Source organism: Oncorhynchus kisutch, linkage group LG25 (assembly GCF_002021735.2).
Source record: "Oncorhynchus kisutch isolate 150728-3 linkage group LG25, Okis_V2, whole genome shotgun sequence".
NCBI classification, from domain to species: domain Eukaryota; kingdom Metazoa; phylum Chordata; class Actinopteri; order Salmoniformes; family Salmonidae; genus Oncorhynchus; species Oncorhynchus kisutch.
Genome location: NC_034198.2, coordinates 24232187 through 24254260, shown reverse-complemented (window position 1 = coordinate 24254260; position 22074 = coordinate 24232187). Strand labels below are relative to the sequence as shown.

Here is a 22074-nt window from a genome sequence, read left to right as displayed (position 1 = left end):
CTCTGGTTTTGCATAGCAAAAACAGAATAGCCTACCTACATTCATCTTTGCCACAACAATAGGCTACCTGGTGATGATTGAATTTATAATTTTCATATTTGTGCATGAGGTTCGCAAGCTTTGAACCACTTCTTATTGGTGGTCATGGGTCAAATCATCTGATTTGCTGTACAGCTATAGGATTGGGTGCAGCGTAAATGTCAAATTTTAGGGAGAGATGACTATCATAAACGAATATGCATCTGCAGCTCCAAAAATTGTTTGGTGATCAAGAATATGAACCTTTTGCTTTGCATGCTCACCAGCAATGGGGCATCAAGCAACAATTACTAGCATAAGCATACTGGTCTTTTGGTATGTCAAAATTGCTTGAAGTTGATAATTTGCTTATCAAACAAGTCATTGCCTGTAAGGCCAGAGGGGCAGCCATTCTTATCAGAAAAGGCACCCCGTTTGTCTCCTTCAAAGTCATTTCAGATACTAATGGCAGTGATGGGGGAAATTGTTTAGCACGCAGGTTATTCTGGCTAACCTCTATGGTCCTGATTGAGATGACGCTACATTTTTCTCTGACCTCATTGGAACACTTCCCGACCGTAAACTCTCATCATTTGATACTGGGCGGAGATTTTTATTTATTTTATACACAGCATATGACAACAAACTGCGCACTAAACGCTTATCGGCGCTATCTCAACTCATTCTAGATGTGTGTATGTGTGTGTGTGTGTGTGTGTGTGTGTGTGTGTGTGTGTGTGTGTGTGTGTGTGTGTGTGTGTGTGTGTGTGTGTGTGTGTATGTGTATGTGTGTGTGTGTGTGTGTGTGTGTGTGTGTGTGTGTGTGTGTGTGTGTGTGTGTGTGTGTGTGTGTGTGTGTGTACTTGTGTGAGTACCAGCAAGCTTGTTTTTGTGTTGGAGGTTAAACTTGCACTTTTATTCAGGGGTGCCATGTTTTATGTCTCTACTATATGTTATCTATTGTTTGCACAGAGCTTCCCATTTGACACACATACACACACACACCCGTCACTGCCCTCCCCCCTGCTGTACAAACAGTATTGCGCTTGACTGTGACCTACAGCAGTAAGTACATGGTGGATCCACAGTGGTTTCTAGCATTCCCACCCTCCAGTGTTTGTTTGCAGGCCCCCCCACATATCTCTCTTACATCACAAGACTTGCGCCTCTCATCGCTCAGTGATTAGAGAGAACAGAGCTGAGGCTTTCCCCCCTCGTCTCCCTCTGTCTGTCCTCTGTCTCTCAGTTTCTAAGTGTGTTTCTCTTTATCTGTCTTTCTGTCATTTTCTCTCCCCCTCTCTGTATCTCCCTCTATCTCTTTTTATAGTCCCCCTTTTGACCTCCTCTCCCTCCTCTCCCACCCCTGCATACAGGGAATGTCCTCTGGAATTGTCCCCACAGTCCAAGCATCTTGGCAGTTTATAACTTTGGTTATAGATGACCCTCAGTTCATAAACGCAGCACAAAAAGGAACATCCCTTTTTAAGGACCCTGTCTTTCAAAGACAATTTGTAAAAATTCTGTGTTCCATGCTTGTTCAATGAACCAGAAACAATTAATGAACATGCACCTGTGGAACAGTCGTTGAGAGACGAACAGCTTAAAGACGGTAGGCAATTAAGGTCACAGTTATGAAAACGTAGGACACTAAAGAGGCCTTTCTACTCACTCTGAAAAACACCAAAAGAAAGTTGTCCAGGGTCCCTGATCATCTGTTTGAACGTGCCTTAGGCATGCTGCAAGGAGGCATGAGGACTGCAGATGTGGCCAGGGCAATACATTGCAATGTCCGTACTGTGAGACGCCTAAGACAGCGCTACAGGATGGACAACCTTATTGTCCTCACAGTGGCAGACCACGTGTAACACCTGCACAGGATCGGTACATACGAACATCACACCTGTGGGACAGGTACAGGATGGCAACAACAACTGCCCGAGTTACACCAGGAACGCACAATCCCTCCATCAGCGCTTAGACGGTCCGCAATAGGCTGAGAGAGGCTGGACTGAGGGCTTGTAGGCTTGTTGTAAGGCAGGTCCTCACCAGACATCACCGGCAACGGTGTTGCCTATAGGCACAAACACACCGTCGCTGGACCAGACAGGACTGGAAAGTGCTCTTCACTGACAAGTCGCGGTCTTGTTTCACCAGGGATGATGGTTGGATTCGCGTTTATCGTCAAAAGAATGAGCGTTACACCGAGGCCTGTACTCTGGAACGGGATCGGTTTGAAGGTGGAGGGTCCGTCATGGTTTGGGGCGGTGTGTCACAGCATCATCAGACTCAGCTTGTTGTCATTGCAGGCAATCTCAACGCTGTGTGTTAGAGGGAAGACATCCTCCTCCCTCATGTGGTACCCTTCCTGCAGGCTCATCCTGACATGACCCGCCAGCATGACAATGCCACCAGCCATACTGCTCGTTCTGTACGTGATTTCCTGCAAGACAGGAATGTCAGTGTTCGGCCATGGCCAGCGAAGAGCCCGGCTCTCAATCCCATTGAGCACGTCTGGGACCTGTTGGATCGGCGGGTGAGGGCTAGGGCCCAGAAATGTCTGGGAACATGCAGTTGCCTTGGTGGAAGAGTAGGGTAATATCTCACAGCAAGAACTGGCAAATCTGATGCAGTCCATGAGGTGGAGATGCACTGCAGTACTTAATGCAGCTGGTGGCCACACCAGATACTGACTGTTACTTTTGATTTTGACCCTCCCTTTGTTCAGGAACACATTATTCCATTTCTGATGGTCACATGTCTGTGGAACTTGTTCAGTTTATGTCTCAGTTGTTGAATCTTATGTTCATACAAATATTTACACGTTAAGTTTGCTGAAAATAAACATAGAGGACGTTTATTTTTTTGCTGAGTTTATATTTAATGTACTATGTTTATGTTTAGACTAGAGAGCTGATGATGTTTAGTGGGGAGCCACAGTTCAATACTGTATCATTGAGAGGTTTGCGGTCTCAACTCCACATACATTTTTAAAAGCCATATGGGTCGTTCCCACCAATTTTGAGAAGTTTTAATTTCACCTCATTTTAACATTCTGTCAAAAAGACCACATGTTCAACTTCATAAAAAACACCTTTCCCATCTCAAGAGGTTAAATAATGAAAGGTCTGTAGTAAGTGCTTATTAAAGACATGGCCCGGTGAGTAAGAAAGTTTTTTAAAAACCTCCCAATTTCGCCTGGATGTGTCACTGCGTAGTTCATACATTTATAATCTATGAGCAGCGACTGTTTACTTGAAGCTGTGCTGCTCCATTTTCCAATTTTAGTCATTTAGCAGACACTCTTATCCAGTGCAACTAGGGTTAAGTGCCTTGCTCAAGGGCACATCAACACGTTTTTTACCTAGTCAGCTCTGGGATTCAAACCAGCAACCTTTTTGTTTACTGGCCCAAAGCATTTACCCGCTAGGCTACCTGACACCCATTCCCTACAATTCCTTCCACGTGGGCCAGCCCCCTGACATTTACAGTTCTAGCCTATGAGCTTCAGCCTCTCGCATTTGAGTGACAGCCAGTCCCAATGGCTCAGTGGACACAGCAGAGAGAGAGAGAGAGAGAGAGAGAGAGAGAGAGAGCAATATCTGCACATGTGTGACGTAGTACGCAAAAGTATACAAAAGTACCAGAGAATTTCTTAAAGTGTCAAATAAAGTAACAGGGTTGACTAACAGGGTTGATGATTTCTTAAAATCAGCCATAAATCCCCTTGTGACAGGGAAAATGGAAGCTTACTGTGTATAACAGGGAGTGGCAATTGAATGCAAGAAAATATTTTGTTGTATAAAAGTTGGGTAGCAGGGTTGAAGTGTTGTGCTTGACAAGCTCAGTTTTCCACCTCTAAACATCAGAAAATGGTTAAATGAGTAGAACCAGCTCACACGCTTTTCCTCTATGATTTTACTGTCAAATGTTAAATCTTTAAAAAAATTCCCTTATTAAAATTAGAGTTCAGATCACGTAACACCTAATATAATGTTTACATACCCTACATTATTCATCTCATATGTATATGTATATACTGTACTCTATATCATCTACTGCATCTTTATGTAATACATGTATCACTAGCCACTTTAACTATGCCACTTTCTTTACATACTCATCTCATATGTATATACTGCACTCGATATCATCTACTGTATCTTGCCTATGCCGCTCTGTACCATCACTCACTCATATATCTTTATGTACATATTCTTTATCCCCTTACACTTGTGTCTATAAGGTAGTAGTTTTGGAATTGTTAGCTAGATTACTTGTTGGTTATTACTGCATTGTCGGAACTAGAAGCACAAGCATTTCGCTACACTCGCATTAACATCTGCTAACCATGTGTATGCGACAAATAAAATTTGATTTGATTTGATTTGTAACAGTATTTTACTTAAAATGAGGGACAGACGTAAATGATTCACTTAATGACATGAAATAAACAATAATCTTCAGAAATGACTTTGTCAAAGCAACAAATAACTAGGGCTTTACAATGATGGTGTAACTTGGAGACATTTGGGGATTAAGTGGGTTAAAATCTTCCTAGAAGTGACACAGGGTTGACAGAGGCACATGACTATATTAAAGGGCACTTAATTTATTATAACGGGCTTTTAAAATTCAATATTGGAGAACAAGTTCTACTTAAAATATCAAAGCGACGCAAAAGGATCTCATTTCGTGGGAGACCCACATAAAATATAATATTTTTGAGGGCCTCCTGGGTGGCGCAGTGGTCTATCGCACTGCATTGCAGTGCTAGCTGTGCCACCAGAGACTCTGAGTTTGTGCCCAGGCTCTGTCGCAGCCGGCCACGACCGGGAGGTCCGTGGGGCGACGCACAATTGGCCTAGCGTCATCCGGGTTAGGGAGGGTTTGGCCGGTAGGGATATCCTTGTCTCATCGCGCCCTAGCGACTCCTGTGGTAGGCCGGGCGCAGTGCAAGCTAACCAGGTCGCCAGGTGCACGGTGTTTCCTCCGACACGGTGTTTCCTGGATTCCGGGTTGGATGAGCGCTGTATTAAGAAGCAGTGCGGCTTGGTTGGGTTGTGTTTCGGAGGAAGCATGGCTTTCGACCTTCGTCTCTCCCGAGCCCGTACGGGAGTTGTATCGATGAGACAAGATAGCAGCCGGCCTACTACTAACAATTGGATACCACGAAATTGGGGAGAAAAGGGGGTAATATATATATATATACAGTATATATATAATGTTTTTTTTATTAAATTCTATTTTCCAGATGTGTCTTGGAGAGTGACGTGAAACTAAACTTATCCCACTCTAGAAATTGATATTGAATTACTATACATTTTGACCATTTTATTAATTTTCCTTAGGAATCAAGGCCAATTTAATCAAATCCTATAGTATAATTTATGTGGCTCTACTAACTGTGTGCATATATTAGTCTGTTGAAAAACTATATTACACTTGTATACTAGAAAATGCAATGATATTATATAACATCAAAAGGCAATACCTCAATGCATCCAAGTCTGATACTGGTTATGATAATGTTACCTGCTAATTTCACAAAACATCAAAGGTGTGATTCTCTACTTGGGAGGAGTGTCATATTACAACATTATGACAGTGATATGGATTAAACAACAAGTGGAACATTAGCTCATCTAATCTCTCATGGACAGACTAATTATATCTTAGTTCTGGACAGAACCTGGGTTAACCGAGACTAGCTCATCTCTGATCCCATAGTACCACCAGGGCCCCCATACAACCAAATCCTCCACAGCTGGTACAAAGGCCTGCAGGAATATGACAACAAGCAAACTAACTGTGTCTAACCTGACTTCTCCTATTGAGTTTCCAGTTTCCACATCATGCTAACAGTGAACCCTAACATCCACAGGAACAATTGTCTTCTCAGGGGACTTAGTCCCTGGCCAAACTCCTCTTCTCGGCCTTCACCACTAATATTAGGCTAGTGTAGATTCTGACTATGAGAAACGGAAGGGCTGTGATGGTGAGAGAAAAACAGTAGTAGAAGGGTGTGAAGGTGAGAGGTCACACCCTAGTACACATGATTTCATCTACGGCTAAGCAGGCATTCAACATGACTTGTTTCATGGAACCTATGCGTAATGATACCAAATGTGTCTCTATCCTGGGATTGATGTAATACATTTATTTTTGGTCATTTTGTAAGAGATGGCCAACTCATGGAGCCAAGAGTCTGAAGATTCCACAGTGAAATTGTTTGCCTGGACAATCTATTTAATAAATCTGTTGTTCTCTCCTTCGGTTCATTCTGCAGGCAGATATTATGTTAGACTGAATGAGAGAGAGAGAGAGAGAGAGAGAGAGAGAGAGAGAGAGAGAGAGATGGGTGGGTGGGTGGGTGGGTGGTGGGTGGGTGGGTGGGTGGGTGGGTGGGTGGGTGGGTGGGTGGGTGGGTGGGTGGGTGGGTGGGTGGGTGGGTGGGTGGGTGGGTGGGTGGGTGGGGTGAAGGGGTGAAGGAGTGAGGAGAGGGGGGTGATGTTAGCCGACTGTGCTGAATCAGAGTGTGGGATGATTCTAGAATTTATTTTCATTCACTGTTGTTTATTTATTTGTCTGTCTCTAAGGAGACAACAGGAAATGGGGTAGTTATAGAAAGATAAGGGAAAGAGGCCGTCAGGCAGCCAAAGCAGAGCAGTTCCTCACACCACCGTGAACTGATTCTGATCATAGATGATCACATTATCTTTAGAAACAGCACAAACACCTCGCAAATTAGCATATTTTAGCAGTGGCACTCTTTGGTTTTGTTCCGAATGGTACTCTATTCCCTATTCCCTATGTAGTAGACTACTCTAGTCAAAAGTAGTGCACTACACAGACTCCATTGTCAACACCTCGTGCTTTGTTTGTCTGAGAATGTAATGTAAACCTGATGACAAGACTACCATACTAGAGCATGAGGTTAAACTAATAGATACACAAACACACTTCATCGTGTATCCCTCTCTCTCTCTCTCTATCTCTCCAACCATCCCCCTCCCTGCACATTCTGTTTCTCTGACTACACACGCAACATTCTCCTAACCTCCTCACACACACATGCTCAGAAAATGTGCTGACTCATATCATGCCACTGTTTCCTATGCGTGCTATTTTACCGGAAGAAACACCATGTGCCTTCACTAATCCCCTCTATGTAAACCTGATTTATCTTTGCATCTCCTTTAGGTGTGCTTTCATGCACATGCATATATGTGCATATGCACGTGTGTTTGTACGTGCATGTGTGTACGTTTGAGAGAGACTGCATCTCAATGTAATTTTTAAATAGCAGGACTTAGCAGTCCATTGTGACACATCTGGGCTGTGTCAGACAGAGGGAGGGAGCGGGGCAGAGCGGGTGCGGGGGGTGGGGCGGTGAGGGTGGGTGGGAAGCTGTTGAACTAACTCTAAGGACCAACAGAGATGAGCACTTCACACTGATGCCAGCCCAGGACACTGGGAGTAACCTAACCCTCGTCTGACCAACACCCAATAGCAGCTTTCCAAGTGGTTATCCATTGTCCCTGGGTACTCCTGACCTCCAAGGAAGGAATCCCACCTGGAACCTATTGCTTTGCTGTCCGTCAATAGCCAATCCACTGTAAGTCTGATGAGTTCTTTCCCGGGTAACTACGTATCTTTCTTTTTTTGCTCTCTGCACCTACAAGTAACTGAATGGGCTCTATTTGAACATACATACATAACACAATGGTAGCATCCCCTAGTCGCTTCTTCACACTTCTTCACGTTGAGACTGGTGTTTTGCGGGTACTATTTAATGAAGCTGCCAGTTAAATACTTGTGAGGCGTCTGTTTCTCAAACTAGACACCCTAATGTATTTGTCCTCTTGCTCAGTTGTGCCCCGGGGCCTCCCACTCTTCTTTCTATTCTGGTTAGAAACTGTTTGCACTGTTCTGTGAAGGGAGTAGTACACATCGTTGTACAAGATCTTCAGTTTCTTGGCAATTTCTCATAAGGAATAGCCTTCATTTCTCAGAACAAGAATAGACTGATGGGTTTCAGAAGAAAGTCTTTGTTTCTAGCCATTTTGAGCCTGTAATCGAACCCACAAATGATGATGCTCCAGATACTCAACTAGTCTAAAGAAGGCCAGTTTTATTGCTTCATTTATCACAACAACAGTTTTCAGCTGTGCTAACATAATTGCGAAATGGTTTTCTATTGATCAATTAGCCTTTTAAAATGATAAACTTGGATTAGCTAACACAACGTGCCATTGAACACAGGAGTGATGGTTGCTGATAATGGGCCTCTCTACGCCTATGTAGAAATTCCATAAAAAATCTGCCGTTTCCAGCTACAATAGTCATTTACAACATTAACAATGTCTACACTGAATTTCTGATCAATTTGATGTTATTTTAATGGACAAAAAAAATGCTTTTCTTTCAAAAACAAGGACATTTCTAAGTTTACCCCAAACTTTTGAATGGTAGTGTATCTTTACTAAATACTTTAACTTGAACCCATTTGCAATCCACATTGTTCTAAGTAATTACATGGCTTCAATAGCATTCACACTGATATAGGGGCCTGGCCTACTGTAAATTGCATTATGGCTATGCATGGTTATGCCAAACATTATCAATAAGCAAGATTAAATTCATTATTGATAAGGCCTAATAAGTGAACAAATAATTCTAATCAAATTCTAAACAAAATAACTAGTTTTAAATAGACTATGTCACACTTACAGGTACCATCATTTCTCACTGTGGGCATATAATATTAAAACAATGCAGACTATTGAGAGTTGTATGCACATCCACACGTTTCACACTAGCCAGACAAAGATCCAATATAAAGAGAAAGGGAGAATGTCCACTCACCGTTATATTGCTCCCAAATAGGCCTGTTTTATGAACATAATCGCAACCATTTTACAGATTAGATAGCATTCCCACATCTCCAAGAAATTACATTGCAATCACGCCACGGACGTTGTCACCATGAAGGTTATTAACCATTCTGTTAGGTTGTAATAAAATGGAAAAACATAAGCATACAAATAATAATACATAAATCAGTGTAAAATGTAATGATATCTTAATATCGCCAGGATAAAAAAGACACGAATTGCTGTTGGCTTTTGTTGGCTTGGCTTTTGAACATATAAAACGGAAGACAAGCAATTTTACAGGTTACAGATAAACGTCTCAATACAAAAGTGCAATGGTATTCACCACCGGTTCTATGATATATCTATCATTGCATGATGGGCATGTAGCCTACATCATTTTACGCACGTCCTAAACGGGACTTGCGTGGCTAAAATAAGGTGGATCTGCCTACAATGCATAGATAAAAAGGAAATGTCAGCTCACTGTTTTATTTGATATAAGACAGGTAAATTGCCGAACCTGGCGTTAGGGGTGGGAAATGTTCAGTGCGCAAGGTTTTACATGACGAAATTTCAAACTAATGTGCGTTTGACACAAGCGCCGCCTTATCACCAGCCGAAAATAGAGCCCAATTTCCTCATACTTTTTTTGCTACAATATGGAATGAGTATTATGTTGTTTGTTTGTCTTGAAGTCGTGATGACATTTGATTAAATTTCCTCAAGAATGTTTTCGTAAAAGAACACCATATTTCCCGTATCAAGGATACACTGATAACGACGTGTTTCTCCTTTCCTTCAGGTCTCAGTATTTCTGAAAATGTTAATTCTCATTTTGATTTAGCTTGGGTATTTTCCCTTAGGCTTTCAAGTGCTTTGATTTTTGACATTAAGAATGAGGTGCTGATTCACTTGGAAAAGGGAAGACAGAGCTCCTACCATATGGTAGTTTGCAGCCATGGATAAGATACAGAAATATAAATAGGCCACAAAATAAGTTTTGTGGCCTATTTCTGAACATATGTCTTCTTTGTAATGCAGAGATAAATCACTGTGTTAGCTCATTAGTGATGGAGATGCAACATTAGACACAGGTCAGATCCTGACCAGTTGACTGTCTCTTCCAGCTGGGTTGGCTCTGGGCCTCTGCTAAACAGATAGATTAAATGTAACACTCCCGTGCGGTAGGAACGTCCACCCACCAACACACTCACTAACTCTTGTCAGTCTTTTACAAACATTGGCATATATGGGGCTAGGAGGGTGTGCTAGCTTTTCATTTCAAGCAGTAGTGAGCTACTCCTCTAGCCTGGTCCCAGATCTCTATGTGCTGTTTGGCAAGGCATTGACTATAGCAGTTGAATATGCTAAATAAACTGATCTGCGGCCAGGCTTCTCCTTCTCAGCACCTCTGGGGCAGTATGCTGTCTCTATATCACTGCCAAGAACTGCCATTGTATACCTACTACTACATAAATACATGGAATAAAGTGTAAGAGGTGTCCGTGTCATCTTGATACACATCTACTGTCCTACAAAAGTACATTGACTAAATGGAGGAGTTTTGAAATACTCACGTGATGTGAGGTCAATCAATGAACTGAGTTGAAGCTCTGTGTATCAGAAGTTTGTTCATTGAAGCACACCAAATGTAATAACATTACATTGTTTGACAATGTTTTACTAAGGGTGGGCAAACATTTATATTGGGCATCATCCCTTGACAATAAGATACATTAAGATGTGAATGTTTATCTCTCACCAACACTTAACTGATACTTTTTCATTCTGCTGAACTTGCTTTCAGCCAAGACGCCTCCACCATTATCCAGAGAGAGGTTTGAGTGTGTGTGCATATATATGTCTGCTGACATGGGTTATCTAAGTCCTGTGGGCCTGTAGAGCTGCTCTACTAGCCTACTGAGTGTGTGTTAAGTGTCTGTCTGTCTGTCTGTCTGTCTGTCTCATGCTGTGAGTGTGACATCCACCCAACACACCCTGTATTCAGCATCCAGGGCTAAAACACTATGCTGGAGTATTCTTCCTTATAGGCATAATGACTGACTGTTGAGTGCAGCAGTGTGTGTATCTAATGAGCCTAATCTGGACCACAAAGACCCTTACACTGTATAATTTATAGAATATGTCTTTCACTGTGCAGAATTCAGTCTCTTTCACTCAGAATGTAGATTTCAGTCTCTCTCACTGAGAGTGAAGCAGCATTGACTGACCGTTTCTATACAGCAGGTCTCCGTGCTGTAGTGTGCTACTGGTTGTTTACGTTAGAGGGAAAGTCATGTCTTAATACTTACAGAGAGAGCTTGGGACAGTTTCTCCAAAGTATTCCTGCTGAATGGAGAATCTCCATTCAAAGTACATTTCAGTCCATGACATTGAGTATAATCTGTGTCCAGGAATCAGGGTCCTAAAGTTTTGCTTTAACTCCTCACTGCTCTTCACACTTAAAAGACGCTGTCTGAATTCCGATCATTGTAATCATTGCAACACCCATGGCTTTATTACCCTGTTAACTGTATCTGTACCTGTAAAAAGGAGTAGAATCCATCCCTTTGGAGATTGGAACGCCCTGACACTCCCACACTCCTAGTTGTATGAGTCAGGTCAAACAGAAGATAAGAGGATAGCCCAATATCCTGTCTGTGTCCCAAATGGCACCCTAATCACTACATTGTGCATTACTTTTGACCGGAGGCCTATGGGCTCCCAGCTGAATGAGTCATGTCAAACAGAGGATAGGGGATAGCCCTAGATCCTATCTCTCCTATCCAGCAGGCCTACGTCCCATAGGCGCTGCGCTGCGGCTGGGGCATACCCACCCGTCCACACATGCAGTGTGATGGGGTGAGTCACTCATTGGGCAGACCACACTGTATGCTATGGCTAGTATCCAGCGGGAGGGAGAGGGACTCCCACCCTTGGAACTAACAATGTTTGTGTACCTTATTGCCCAAACAACACTGCAGCAGGATGAATGAATGACTGACTGGAGGGAGACACCTCAGTATTAATTCAGTTTGGAGCACGTCCAACATACCTTATTCTATACAGCATACTGTACATGGTACATCCACCCTGACCCCTCTCAGTTTCAACATGAGAGAAATTATCATGTCTAAGGAATTATATCCAGATAGATGAATAAATGCATGTGTTGTTCATGGTATTCAGGATAAACAAACAATGTGTCATGAAATCACTTATTTTAAAGTACACAAAGTGAGTAACTTACAAGCGGCTTTCCTGCTGCGTAAATACGCACCGCGTCTTCTAGGGATATCAGGAATCCTAGCCGTCGGACACTCCATGACGTAGCGACGCACGGATGGGCGTTGTTCTTCCATAATGAGATACTTTATAACTGCAGCGCTGCCACTGACGTCAATCTAGCCAGAAAGATTTGTGACCGGTGGACTACAGTTTTTGGACTCTTTGGGAAACTTGCTTTTTGCAATTTTCGGCTGAAAACCATTTTTGTGATATTATAGTCACTCCGCAGTCGCATTAAGTAAGTTGACTTTTCTTCCAATTGTGGTTATTTATTCGCTAAATTAATGCGGATGGAATATGTGGCACGCACGGAGCACCAACACCAAGCGGGCTTTCAGGGGAGCGGCTTGGTTTATTTTTCTAGTACATATAACACCCATAACGTGGTTGACAGATGTTTGTCTTTATTTTACTTATCGACTATCAGTGTGTCGACATACAATAACCTTTTCTGTTATGTGACATTTATTTTTGCTACGTAGTCGGAGTAGAATTATGTTTGTTTATAATTCTTGCGCACTTAATATGGATGCAACCTAGGTCCAAATGGATCTGCGGTGTTGTGTGAAAGGTGGTCTGTTCTTATCTAGACTGCCTTTTTTTTTTAAATACATTTTTAGTAAGGACAGGCTACATTAAAAATCGTGTAGTTAGTATGCACATATCTTCAGCTTATTACAAGTTGAATATAAGGAGGACATTAACATTGTCTTTTTTAGAACTCTGCTGATAGACCTTCCACGGTGCTGATAAAGTTTTGGGAGTAGGCGCTGTTCTGAGTTCAGAACGGGTACTGCAAATCCTGCAGTGACACACCCATGTCCCAGTCCCACAGAACTGGAGAGAGACTGAGAAATTCACAAACTAACGGTGTCCCTTTTATCATTTAGCTTCTTCTGGCAAGATGCTGCTCCTTCTACTGGGAATTGTTATCCTGCACGCCGCAGCCCTAGTCCTCCTGTTTGTGTCAACAATTGTCAGCGTAAGTAAACCATCGTTATCAATGAATGATCTGATAAAGCAATGTATTACTGATATCTAATTTCTGATAATCATTCCAAACAGGAAAAAAATGTTTTATACATTCAAAAATCAGTAGTTTGTTTTAAAGCATTGACATCTCTGCTATCTGTAAAGTTGTTTTCTATCAGGCTGCAGTGTTCTTGTTAATAGCAATATGGTGTTTATCCTCTAGGCCTGGACAACAGGGTCCACTAGCAGCTCAGACCTCTGGAATAACTGCTCTACTATCAATGGAGGATACCACTGTGACCCAGCCTACACTGGAGGTAGGATGCAGTACAGACTGACTTTGTACATCTGATACTGTGGCTTGTTTTTCTTTTTCATTCTGCATGATGCTGATGCCTCCTCTTGTCCAATTGTAAACTTATTTTGAAAGGATATACTGTAGACATGTATTTCTTGACCTTGTAAATTGAGTAGTGTGTTTGTGCATTCGATTCTTCTGAGGTGTGTCTTGAGAATAAGTTAAGCACTGTTGGTTGACTGAAAGATCAATAGACAATAAGACATGGGAAGACCTGAACTGTGATTAACTATAACTGGCTTAAGCCCACCCATTCACTCTCTAGTTTACTGTGCCCCTGAAGGGCGTGTCAGGCGCCACTGTGACTCTACTGCCATCAAGGGGTGAGGATGTGAACCTAGAGTTTGCACTGTTCATAGGCTCTCCTCTGTATAAATAGTCATGGTGTGATGTCCATATTCAGGCTGCATGTTTGGGAGGCCATAGTGGTGGGATGAAGGTTTAGGGTGGGACTTTGTAGGAAATCTCAAGTGTTAGATCTGGGGAGGTGTGTGTGGCAGACAGGGAGGCCTTGGACCACCCCATGTAGGACATAGTGTGCTGACAACCCTGGTCACGCCCATGTATCAGATTGTGTGTACAGCGAGATCATTAACAAAACGAGAGATCTAGCAGCCGTGATTGTCTGAGACAGATTTAGACCAAAGCCAACAGTGGTTGGAGGGTAAGACTGCAAAAAGATTGCACCTAGACCATATACTGTACTCTATCATCTACTGAGTCTTTATGTAATACATGTATCACTAGCCACTTTAACTATGCCACTTTCTTTACATACTCATCTCATATGTATATACTGTACTCAATACCATCTACTGTATCTTGCCTATGCCGCACTGTACCATCACTCATTCATATATCTTTATGTACATATTCTTTATCCCCTTACACTTGTGTCTATAAGGTAGTCGTTTTTGAATTGTTAGCTAGATTACTTGTTGGTGATTACTGCATTGTCAGAACTAGAAGCACAAGCACACTCGCATTAACATGCTACACTCGCATTAACATCTGCTAACCATGTGTATGTGACAAATACAATTTTATTTTATTTATTAAATGAAGTTATGACTGTGCATTACATGACAAAGTATGTGGACACCTGTTTGTCTAAGATCTCATTCCAAAATCATGGGAATTAATGTGCTGTATGGACCTCGCTTTGTGCATTGTCATGAAATGGCAAAACGCCTTCCCCAAACTGTTGCCACAAAGTTGGAAGCTCAGAATTGACTAGAATGTCGTTGTATGCTGCAGCTTTACGATTGCCCTTCATTGGAACTAAGGGGCCTAGCCCGAACCATGAAAAACGGCCCCAGACCATTATTCCTCCTCCACCAAACTTTACAGTTGGCACAATGCATTCGGGTAGGTAGTGTTCTCCTGGCATCCACCAAACCCAGATTTGTCCGTCGGACTGCCAGATGGTGAAGCGTGATTCATCACTCCAGAGAACATGTTTCCACTGCTCCAGAGTCCAATGGTGGCGAGCCTTACACCACTCCAGCTGATGCTTGGCATGGTGATCTTAGGCTTGTGTGCGCGGCTGTTCGGCCATGGAAACTCATTTCATAAAGCTCCCGACGAACAGTTCTTGTGCTGACGTTGCTTCCAGAGGCAGTTTGGAACTCGATAGTAAGTGTTGCAACTGAGGACAGAAGATTTTTACACGCTACGTGTAATAACAGCACTTACATTTGACCTGGTCCGCTCTAGAAGGGCAGACATTTTCTCGTGCCACATTGTAAGTCACCGAGCTCTTCAGTAAGGCCATTCTACTGGCAATGTTTGTCTATGGAGATTGCATGGTTGTGTGCTCGCTTTTTATACACCTGTCAGAAACGGGTGTGGCTGAAATAGCCAAATCCACTAATTTGAAGAGGTGTCCACATGCTTTTGTGTGTATTTGCAATATAATATCTTACAATTTCCAGAAACATGATTCTAGAGGCACTGTAATACTATAGAACTTGTGTTCAATTGCCTTAGAGACCCAGTACCACAGTGCTAACTGCAGTAGCCTCGAGCTAGCTGCCTGGTGATGTCATGTGTCTAGAATGTGCGGGTGGGTCTTGGGCCCCGGTGTGTGTTGTCAATGAGACAGGCAGTAGAGCCAACAGCAGGCTGAAGCCAACATGCTCACTCTGTCTTTCTCTCTCTCTCCTCCTCTGCCAGGTGGATTCATGGAACAGCTTGTTTGTTTGATTTGCTTTCATTACACCACTGATTGACGCACTGTTTGTATAAGGAGGCACGTGTGTTTGTGTTCTGTGAAGAGGGAGGGATCGAGGGGAAGATAGTGGAGTCTGTACTCAAGTGCACGGGGCCCGGCCCAGTCAATCAGTAGTGCTCAAAGGCCCCTGGAGTGCTTTACTGAGAAATCCGTACAGCTGGCATGCCTGGGCTGGGAGAGATCAACATGAGGACTGAGTAACATGAGGCTCCATATACTGAGAGGGCGGGATGGTGGTGGAGGCACGAGCGAAGGTCACACCCACTGGGTGGCCTTTTATTTTTAATTTTGCTATTAGGAGTTATGTAGTTCTGCGTAGTTTATATTCCACATGGGGATTGGTTTGTTTTGTCCATCTTGTTTGTACTTGACCTGCCTTTGCCCCTGAAATGGGAATCCAGTCTTAGTTTGTATGACAAATTAGAGTTGAGCAAAGTCCACACTAGGGATGCGCCTTACTGTATGTTAGTTATTACATGTCATGGACACACAACAGCTGGTAGGATCTCTACTGTAGCCACAAGCTGGCACAATCTTTTATATGAAGCTTCGATAGTCAGGACTCAACAAAACCAGAACAATTCTTAATTTTCTTGTTTTTGACTTTTCTGTGAAATCTTTGTCTGTCTGTATTTTTATATACATTCTAGAGTATAGACTCCAGTATAACATATTGTTGTACGGGTATACCCATGGCGCATATAATGGCAATACCTGTAGACACAAGCACAACAAGCGTTATTATGGTAGATATTCTGGCCCCAGAGGACCACATCTCACACCAGAAAATCCCCCATGCCACAACGTCACAGCCTTCTGGTACCAGACAGGCAGCCCTGAAGAGAACACGTCTGTTTATCAACAGTATAGATGGAGATATTTATAGAACCCTAATATAGAGCAGGACAACCAAGGATAATGTAACCTATCATGTTTAGGCCTATACATGGAGTTATTGCATGCCATTGCATATACATTCCAGTATTCTCGTTATGAGAGCTGTTTGTATTGGTTTTGTGTAATGCTTTCGTGGATATAAATAGTGTTTGTCATATTGCTGTACAGTGGATGGGTTCGATAATAGTGTTGGCAATTTCCTCCGCCATATCTCCTGTCTAGTGTGCTCTGCTCTGGGGTGAGTGCAGCATGGGGACAGACATAATTGTCGTTATGGGTAACCTGACTCTTTGATGGCCTCATCGAATCCATTAAACCCTGTTGTCATTTCCCCAAACCTCTCATGAAAAGATGTATTAGTTTCCTGGAAAACTACAGGTGCATCATGGGAGATCTACCAATGATGTCAACTGAAGAAACGTATGAATTAGTAATGTGTTTGCAGACTGAGTACTTTTGCTGGTGATGTTTGTTTGTGTAGTCACGCAAGGTCGCCACAAAGCCAACTGTCTCCTTACTTCAACATTATTTACACATCTACTTCTTAGCTGCCGTCATTCATTCAGGTTTCTTAACCAATTTAGTGATGCTAAAGCAGTCTGAGCAGGGCCTCAAACCATTGTGTTCGTGATGAATTAAATACCTGTAAAAACAAGCATGCACAGTAAGTTTGGTACCTGACAGACTCAAATTCTGAGACATGGAGGATGCATGGTATATACTGAGACTGGAACCTTCTCTTCCTACTTGACTAAGGTCCAGTGTCTTTAGTATCCTATGGGAGCATGCAGATCTGTTTGGCTCTGTAGAACAACATTTTTTTTGGGGGGGGGGGGGGGGGTAGCATTAGCCACCAAAAGAGGACTGCAAGCAGACGCAGCTAAACATGAGATGAGAGGGATAGCTGGCTTAGGAAACCTGAGAGTGGATGCAGGTTGCATGCATGACCCTCAGACAAGAAATAGACCCCCTTGGAAGTCCAGGCATTCCAGACATAGTGCTGTGGTTGTAGCGCTAACACACAGATTGGTGGGGGCAACGTCTCAAAGTCCCTGGCTGTCAATACAGGTTACTAGAATGGGTTAACAGGGCTTTCTGTATTGTAGTAAGCTGTATTGTATGTAACACAAAGTGTTAGGGGCCTGTGTGTATTACTGAGTACGCTACAATGCTTTCAGGAACAGAATATCTATGTAGGTACCATTCTTGTAAATCCATTAAGGATTCCAGGTTACTAAACAAGACTCATTCCGTGTCTGGCCAGACCAATATTTAGCTGATAAAAAAAAAAAAAAAAAAGGGTTTCATTCTCATTAAAAGTGGTTGCTTTAGTGTGGCGACCTCGGCATGATTCGTTTACCATGTTGTGTATAAAAAGTGAAGTTGATTTCTAGAAGTGAGTCTTATGGGTCCATGTACTGTATAGCCATGTATCCTGTGTGGTCCTCTGTAGCTCAGTTGGTAGAGCATGTCTCTTGCAACACCAGGATAGTGGGTTTGGGACCAACCATAATAAGAAAATGTCCACTTTGGATAGAATCATCTGCTAAATGGCATATATTATTATCTATAATTGACTGACAAGCTCTCTCTTCCCTACAGAGTGGATCCAGGCGGTGCAGGCCCTGATGATCCTGTCCATCATCTTTAGCTTCATCTCTCTCTTCCTGTTCTTCTGTCAGCTCTTCACCCTCCAGAAGGGAGGACGCTTCTTTGTCACTGGAGTCTTCCAGATCCTCGCCAGTGAGTAGCCATTTTGTCATCCAGGAAAACAAAACTGAAACGGACACATTCAGAAGTTTACACTACACTCTTCGAAGTATATGTGCCTCTGGAAGAACCTTTTGGGTTGCCACACCTGCGGAACCTTTCCACTTGAAACATGTTCCTCAAGCAACCCCTCTGAAAAGGTTATTTGAGGAACCCATGTGTAAATGTTCAAACCAGAACCTTTGTGATTTAGAGGGCTTTTTATATGCTCTTGAAGAACTCAAACTCCTCTGTTAGCTTCATTGAAACTACAGAACCATCAGTGTTCAACCTTAGCATGCAATGACAATAGAACAGATGAACTGGAATGACATTTACTCTTAACGGGTGACTAAGATATATTTTACAGCCACACCTCTACTCCAGGGTCCCCTCCATGAACCCATTGCTACAATAGGGGTTTATCCATTGTTTATTGTGTTCCGTGCCCTTTGGCTATGGATAGACACTTATTCTAGTCTATTGTGTCAAAGGGCTGCCAATGTCAAACCTCCCAGGTTGGCACTGTAGACTGCCAGTGGGCACAGAGACGATCACACAAGTGGAAATGTCAAGACAGGCAATGTAGGGGGTGAACAACAAAACATCAACAAAGAGACAATGCCATGACATGCCAGTTCACAGTGGACTGGGGAACTTGGAAGTAGACAAAGGTTCTAGATGAGGAAGTGAGAGGCCTGTTTTATGGTTAAATGGCCACCATCTCCCCCAATGTTGCCCAGCAGGGTTCATAGTAGGACACATTAAATAAAGCACAGATTGTGATTACATGACACACAATTTGATCTTCAGGTTCAAATGGAATTTACTCTATTGTATGTAAACATTTCCTCTCATCCTTTCCAGGTCTGTTTGTGATGAGTGGAGCAGTGATCTACACAGTGATGAGTCCGAACTGGGTGCCAGTATCGGAGGCCTTCGGCTGGGCTTATATCCTGGCCTGGGTGGCCTTCCCTCTGGCCCTGATCAGCGGACTCATCTACGTCATCTTGAGAAAACGGGAATGAGGCCCATGTCCCCTAACCTCCACCCCGCCCTCAGCATTAACAATCACCCTAGGAGACTAAACTCAAAAGCCTGAGGACCTGTATACCTCACTGGGTCACAAGGCTGCTTCACCTAGGTCTGCACCGCACCCTAGGGGTAACACCAAAAACACAACCACCAAAAATGACATAATGAAACAACCAATACTGTCAAATGTATATACTGTAGTATCTATGGTTTAAAACCTATTTATAACACATTTTACGTGTATGTACATAGTATTGTCGTGTTGCTCCGTTGACAAAAATATTCGTATGAGCTTCATTTTAGCTGATAAAGTGCCTAAATATTTGTTTGTAATTATGAAATAATTAGACGCTGTTTGTTTCTCTCTATGTAACCCACCAAAAAATGAAGAATAAAAAAGTTGAACTATTTTAACCTAAGTGCATGTATAAAATAGCTAGAAAGAATGTAACTGAGTTTGCTTTACAAAAACTAAAAGTGGTAACATTCAAATGATGGTGGTTAAAGGGATTCTCCAGTACTTTTTTATACTTTTTAGCCAGTAGTTTTACAAGTAGAGCTCACGATCCAAAAGTGGCCCAAGAAAATTGCGTACTACGACACGTGCCCAATGTCACTGCTTCCACTCATGCTCTGCTGTGTGTGCATCATGTGCCTCTTCCTAGTTTTCACAAATATGGTGAGGAGCTGAAGCTCATTGGTTGAACTCAAATTGCTAAGGGGCTGGCTCAAATGGGAGAAATTTTAGGAAAAATGGTGAAGCACAGCTTCAAGAAAAAGTTGCTTTAAAAATAGGGATTTCGTGGCTAATTGCAGTAAGACAGTAATTCTGAACTACACATCCAGCCCAAAGCGGGTAGTTTTAAAACAAATACTAGTTGCCAAAGGTCCGGAGCATGTCTTTAACCATTCAAATGTTGGTTTGGTTATTTCTGTTTGTAAAATGTTTCAACATTTTTTCTATTTTTATTTTCAACAAAGATGGTGCTATGTATTTACCATTCCTATTACTGATAGCCATTTTGCAATCATTTACAGTCAAATTACTTGACTTATGCCATGACGTAACTAGGACATCAGGATGAGAAGTAGACTCCATTGTAATGTCCATGTGCCTAACTGCTTATGTGTATAGAGAAGGCAATTCCATTTTGATCTGTCTAAATCAAAGCTTTGAAACGATCAGCTTTGATTCATCGGCTACAAGGCGTTTGAGTGATGTAGCATTAGTTTATTTTGTTGGAATGTCAGTATTAGAAGATCCTGCCAATGTTCCATTTGCATTACTTAAACTGTTTTAGACAAGTTCAAGGATGGAGAATGTGATCTAAATGAAATTCACGGTGACTAAGATCTGTGTCTTTTCTCTCTTTGTAAGGCCATGCCATGTTGTTTTGTTGTGTTTGTGTGTTATAGCATATGTACGACCAGTAAACACACTAGAACCTTTCTCTTGGACGGAGCACTGTAACAACTAGTAGGGCATTGTAGCCAGATCCAAATTGATTAAGTTTTTATATCTACCATTTTATAGAGATATTTCAATAGTAATGGTAAGCTCTGAGGCAGCCTACTCAAACCTGATCGAGGCAGAATAGAGGACATTACTTTTAGTATTAGCTTTGTCATGTGGGAGAAAAATGGACAGTGAGGTTTGTTCTGTTTGCATACAAATGTTCTGTTTCACATACTTGAAGTTTGACGAGCTGCAGTCTCTGCTACCCTGAAGAACGCAACTTCTTTCTTTTTGGGGAAAACATTGTTTAATATATCTATGACTATCTAGTATGCAGACTGATTCAATAAAACCAACCAAATTGAAAACAGCTCCTACCTACGGGGATTTCTATATATTTCAGTACTCATACTGTATGTTGTGTATTCTTCCTCATCACAGAATATAACTAACACTAACCCCATTAGACCTATATCTGATACATTGCATAATGTTGAACTCTATAACTATTTAGCCAAATACAATGTTAATAGCTATTGTCTGCCTTGAAGTTATGGTAAACTACTGACATGAAAGGTGCAGTACATGAAAGAGTGTAAAGTGGAATCCCTGCCAATGTTAACTGTATCTGGTTGGTCTTAGATAACTGTGTGCTATTAAAGAGTGCAAATTCTGAGTTCTCCCTCTCTGTGTCCATGATGTAATGATACCTGCACTAGGGGCTCGATTCAATCTGTATTGCCGAAGTCCAGCGCTATAGCGCGCTTTAAATTTAAAGGTACTTTCCTATTGAGCCGACATATGCAGTGTTTACTGTGAATGCAGTCTGTGCGGGAACATTGCCTTTAAATGTGCAGTGCATTCAGAAATTATTCAGACCCCTTGACTTTTTCCACATTTTGTTACGTTACATCCTTACTCTAAAATTTATGAGAAAAATGTATATTTTATCCATCTACACACAATACCCCATAATGACAAAGCAAAAACTGAAATATGATATTTCCATAAGTATTCACACCCTTTACTCAGTACTTTGTTGAAGCACCTTTGGCAGCAACTACAGCCTTGAGTCTTCTTGCGTATGATGCTACAAGCTTGGCACACCTGTATTTCCGGAGTCCCATTCTTCTCTGCAGATCCTCTCAAGCTCTGTCAGGTTGGATGGGGAGTGTCGCTGCACAGCTATTTT

At 42.2% G+C, this 22074-nt stretch overlaps 1 protein-coding gene across 1 annotated transcript; it reads left to right on the top strand.

Moving 5' to 3' along the window:
* Nucleotides 1-12281: 12281 nt before the first annotated feature.
* pmp22b (peripheral myelin protein 22b) lies at nucleotides 12282-21561 on the top strand. The gene is made up of 5 exons (XM_020460378.1): nucleotides 12282-12420; nucleotides 13073-13164; nucleotides 13378-13471; nucleotides 18245-18385; nucleotides 19259-21561. Exons 2-5 carry the CDS (start codon nucleotides 13087-13089, stop codon nucleotides 19417-19419), a joined length of 474 nt encoding a protein of 157 aa, XP_020315967.1. The 5' UTR covers nucleotides 12282-12420; nucleotides 13073-13086; the 3' UTR covers nucleotides 19420-21561.
* The last annotated feature ends 513 nt before the right edge of the window (nucleotides 21562-22074 follow it).

Excerpts from the sequence above, each read along its gene's own strand:
- pmp22b (XM_020460378.1), top strand. The coding sequence starts at position 13,087 with ATGCTGCTCCTTCTACTGGGAATTGTTATCCTGCACGCCGCAGCCCTA. Across the intron at positions 13,165-13,377 it reads TTGTGTCAACAATTGTCAGC|GCCTGGACAACAGGGTCCAC; the intron begins GTAAGTAAACCA and ends TTTATCCTCTAG. Across the intron at positions 18,386-19,258 it reads AGTCTTCCAGATCCTCGCCA|GTCTGTTTGTGATGAGTGGA; the intron begins GTGAGTAGCCAT and ends CATCCTTTCCAG.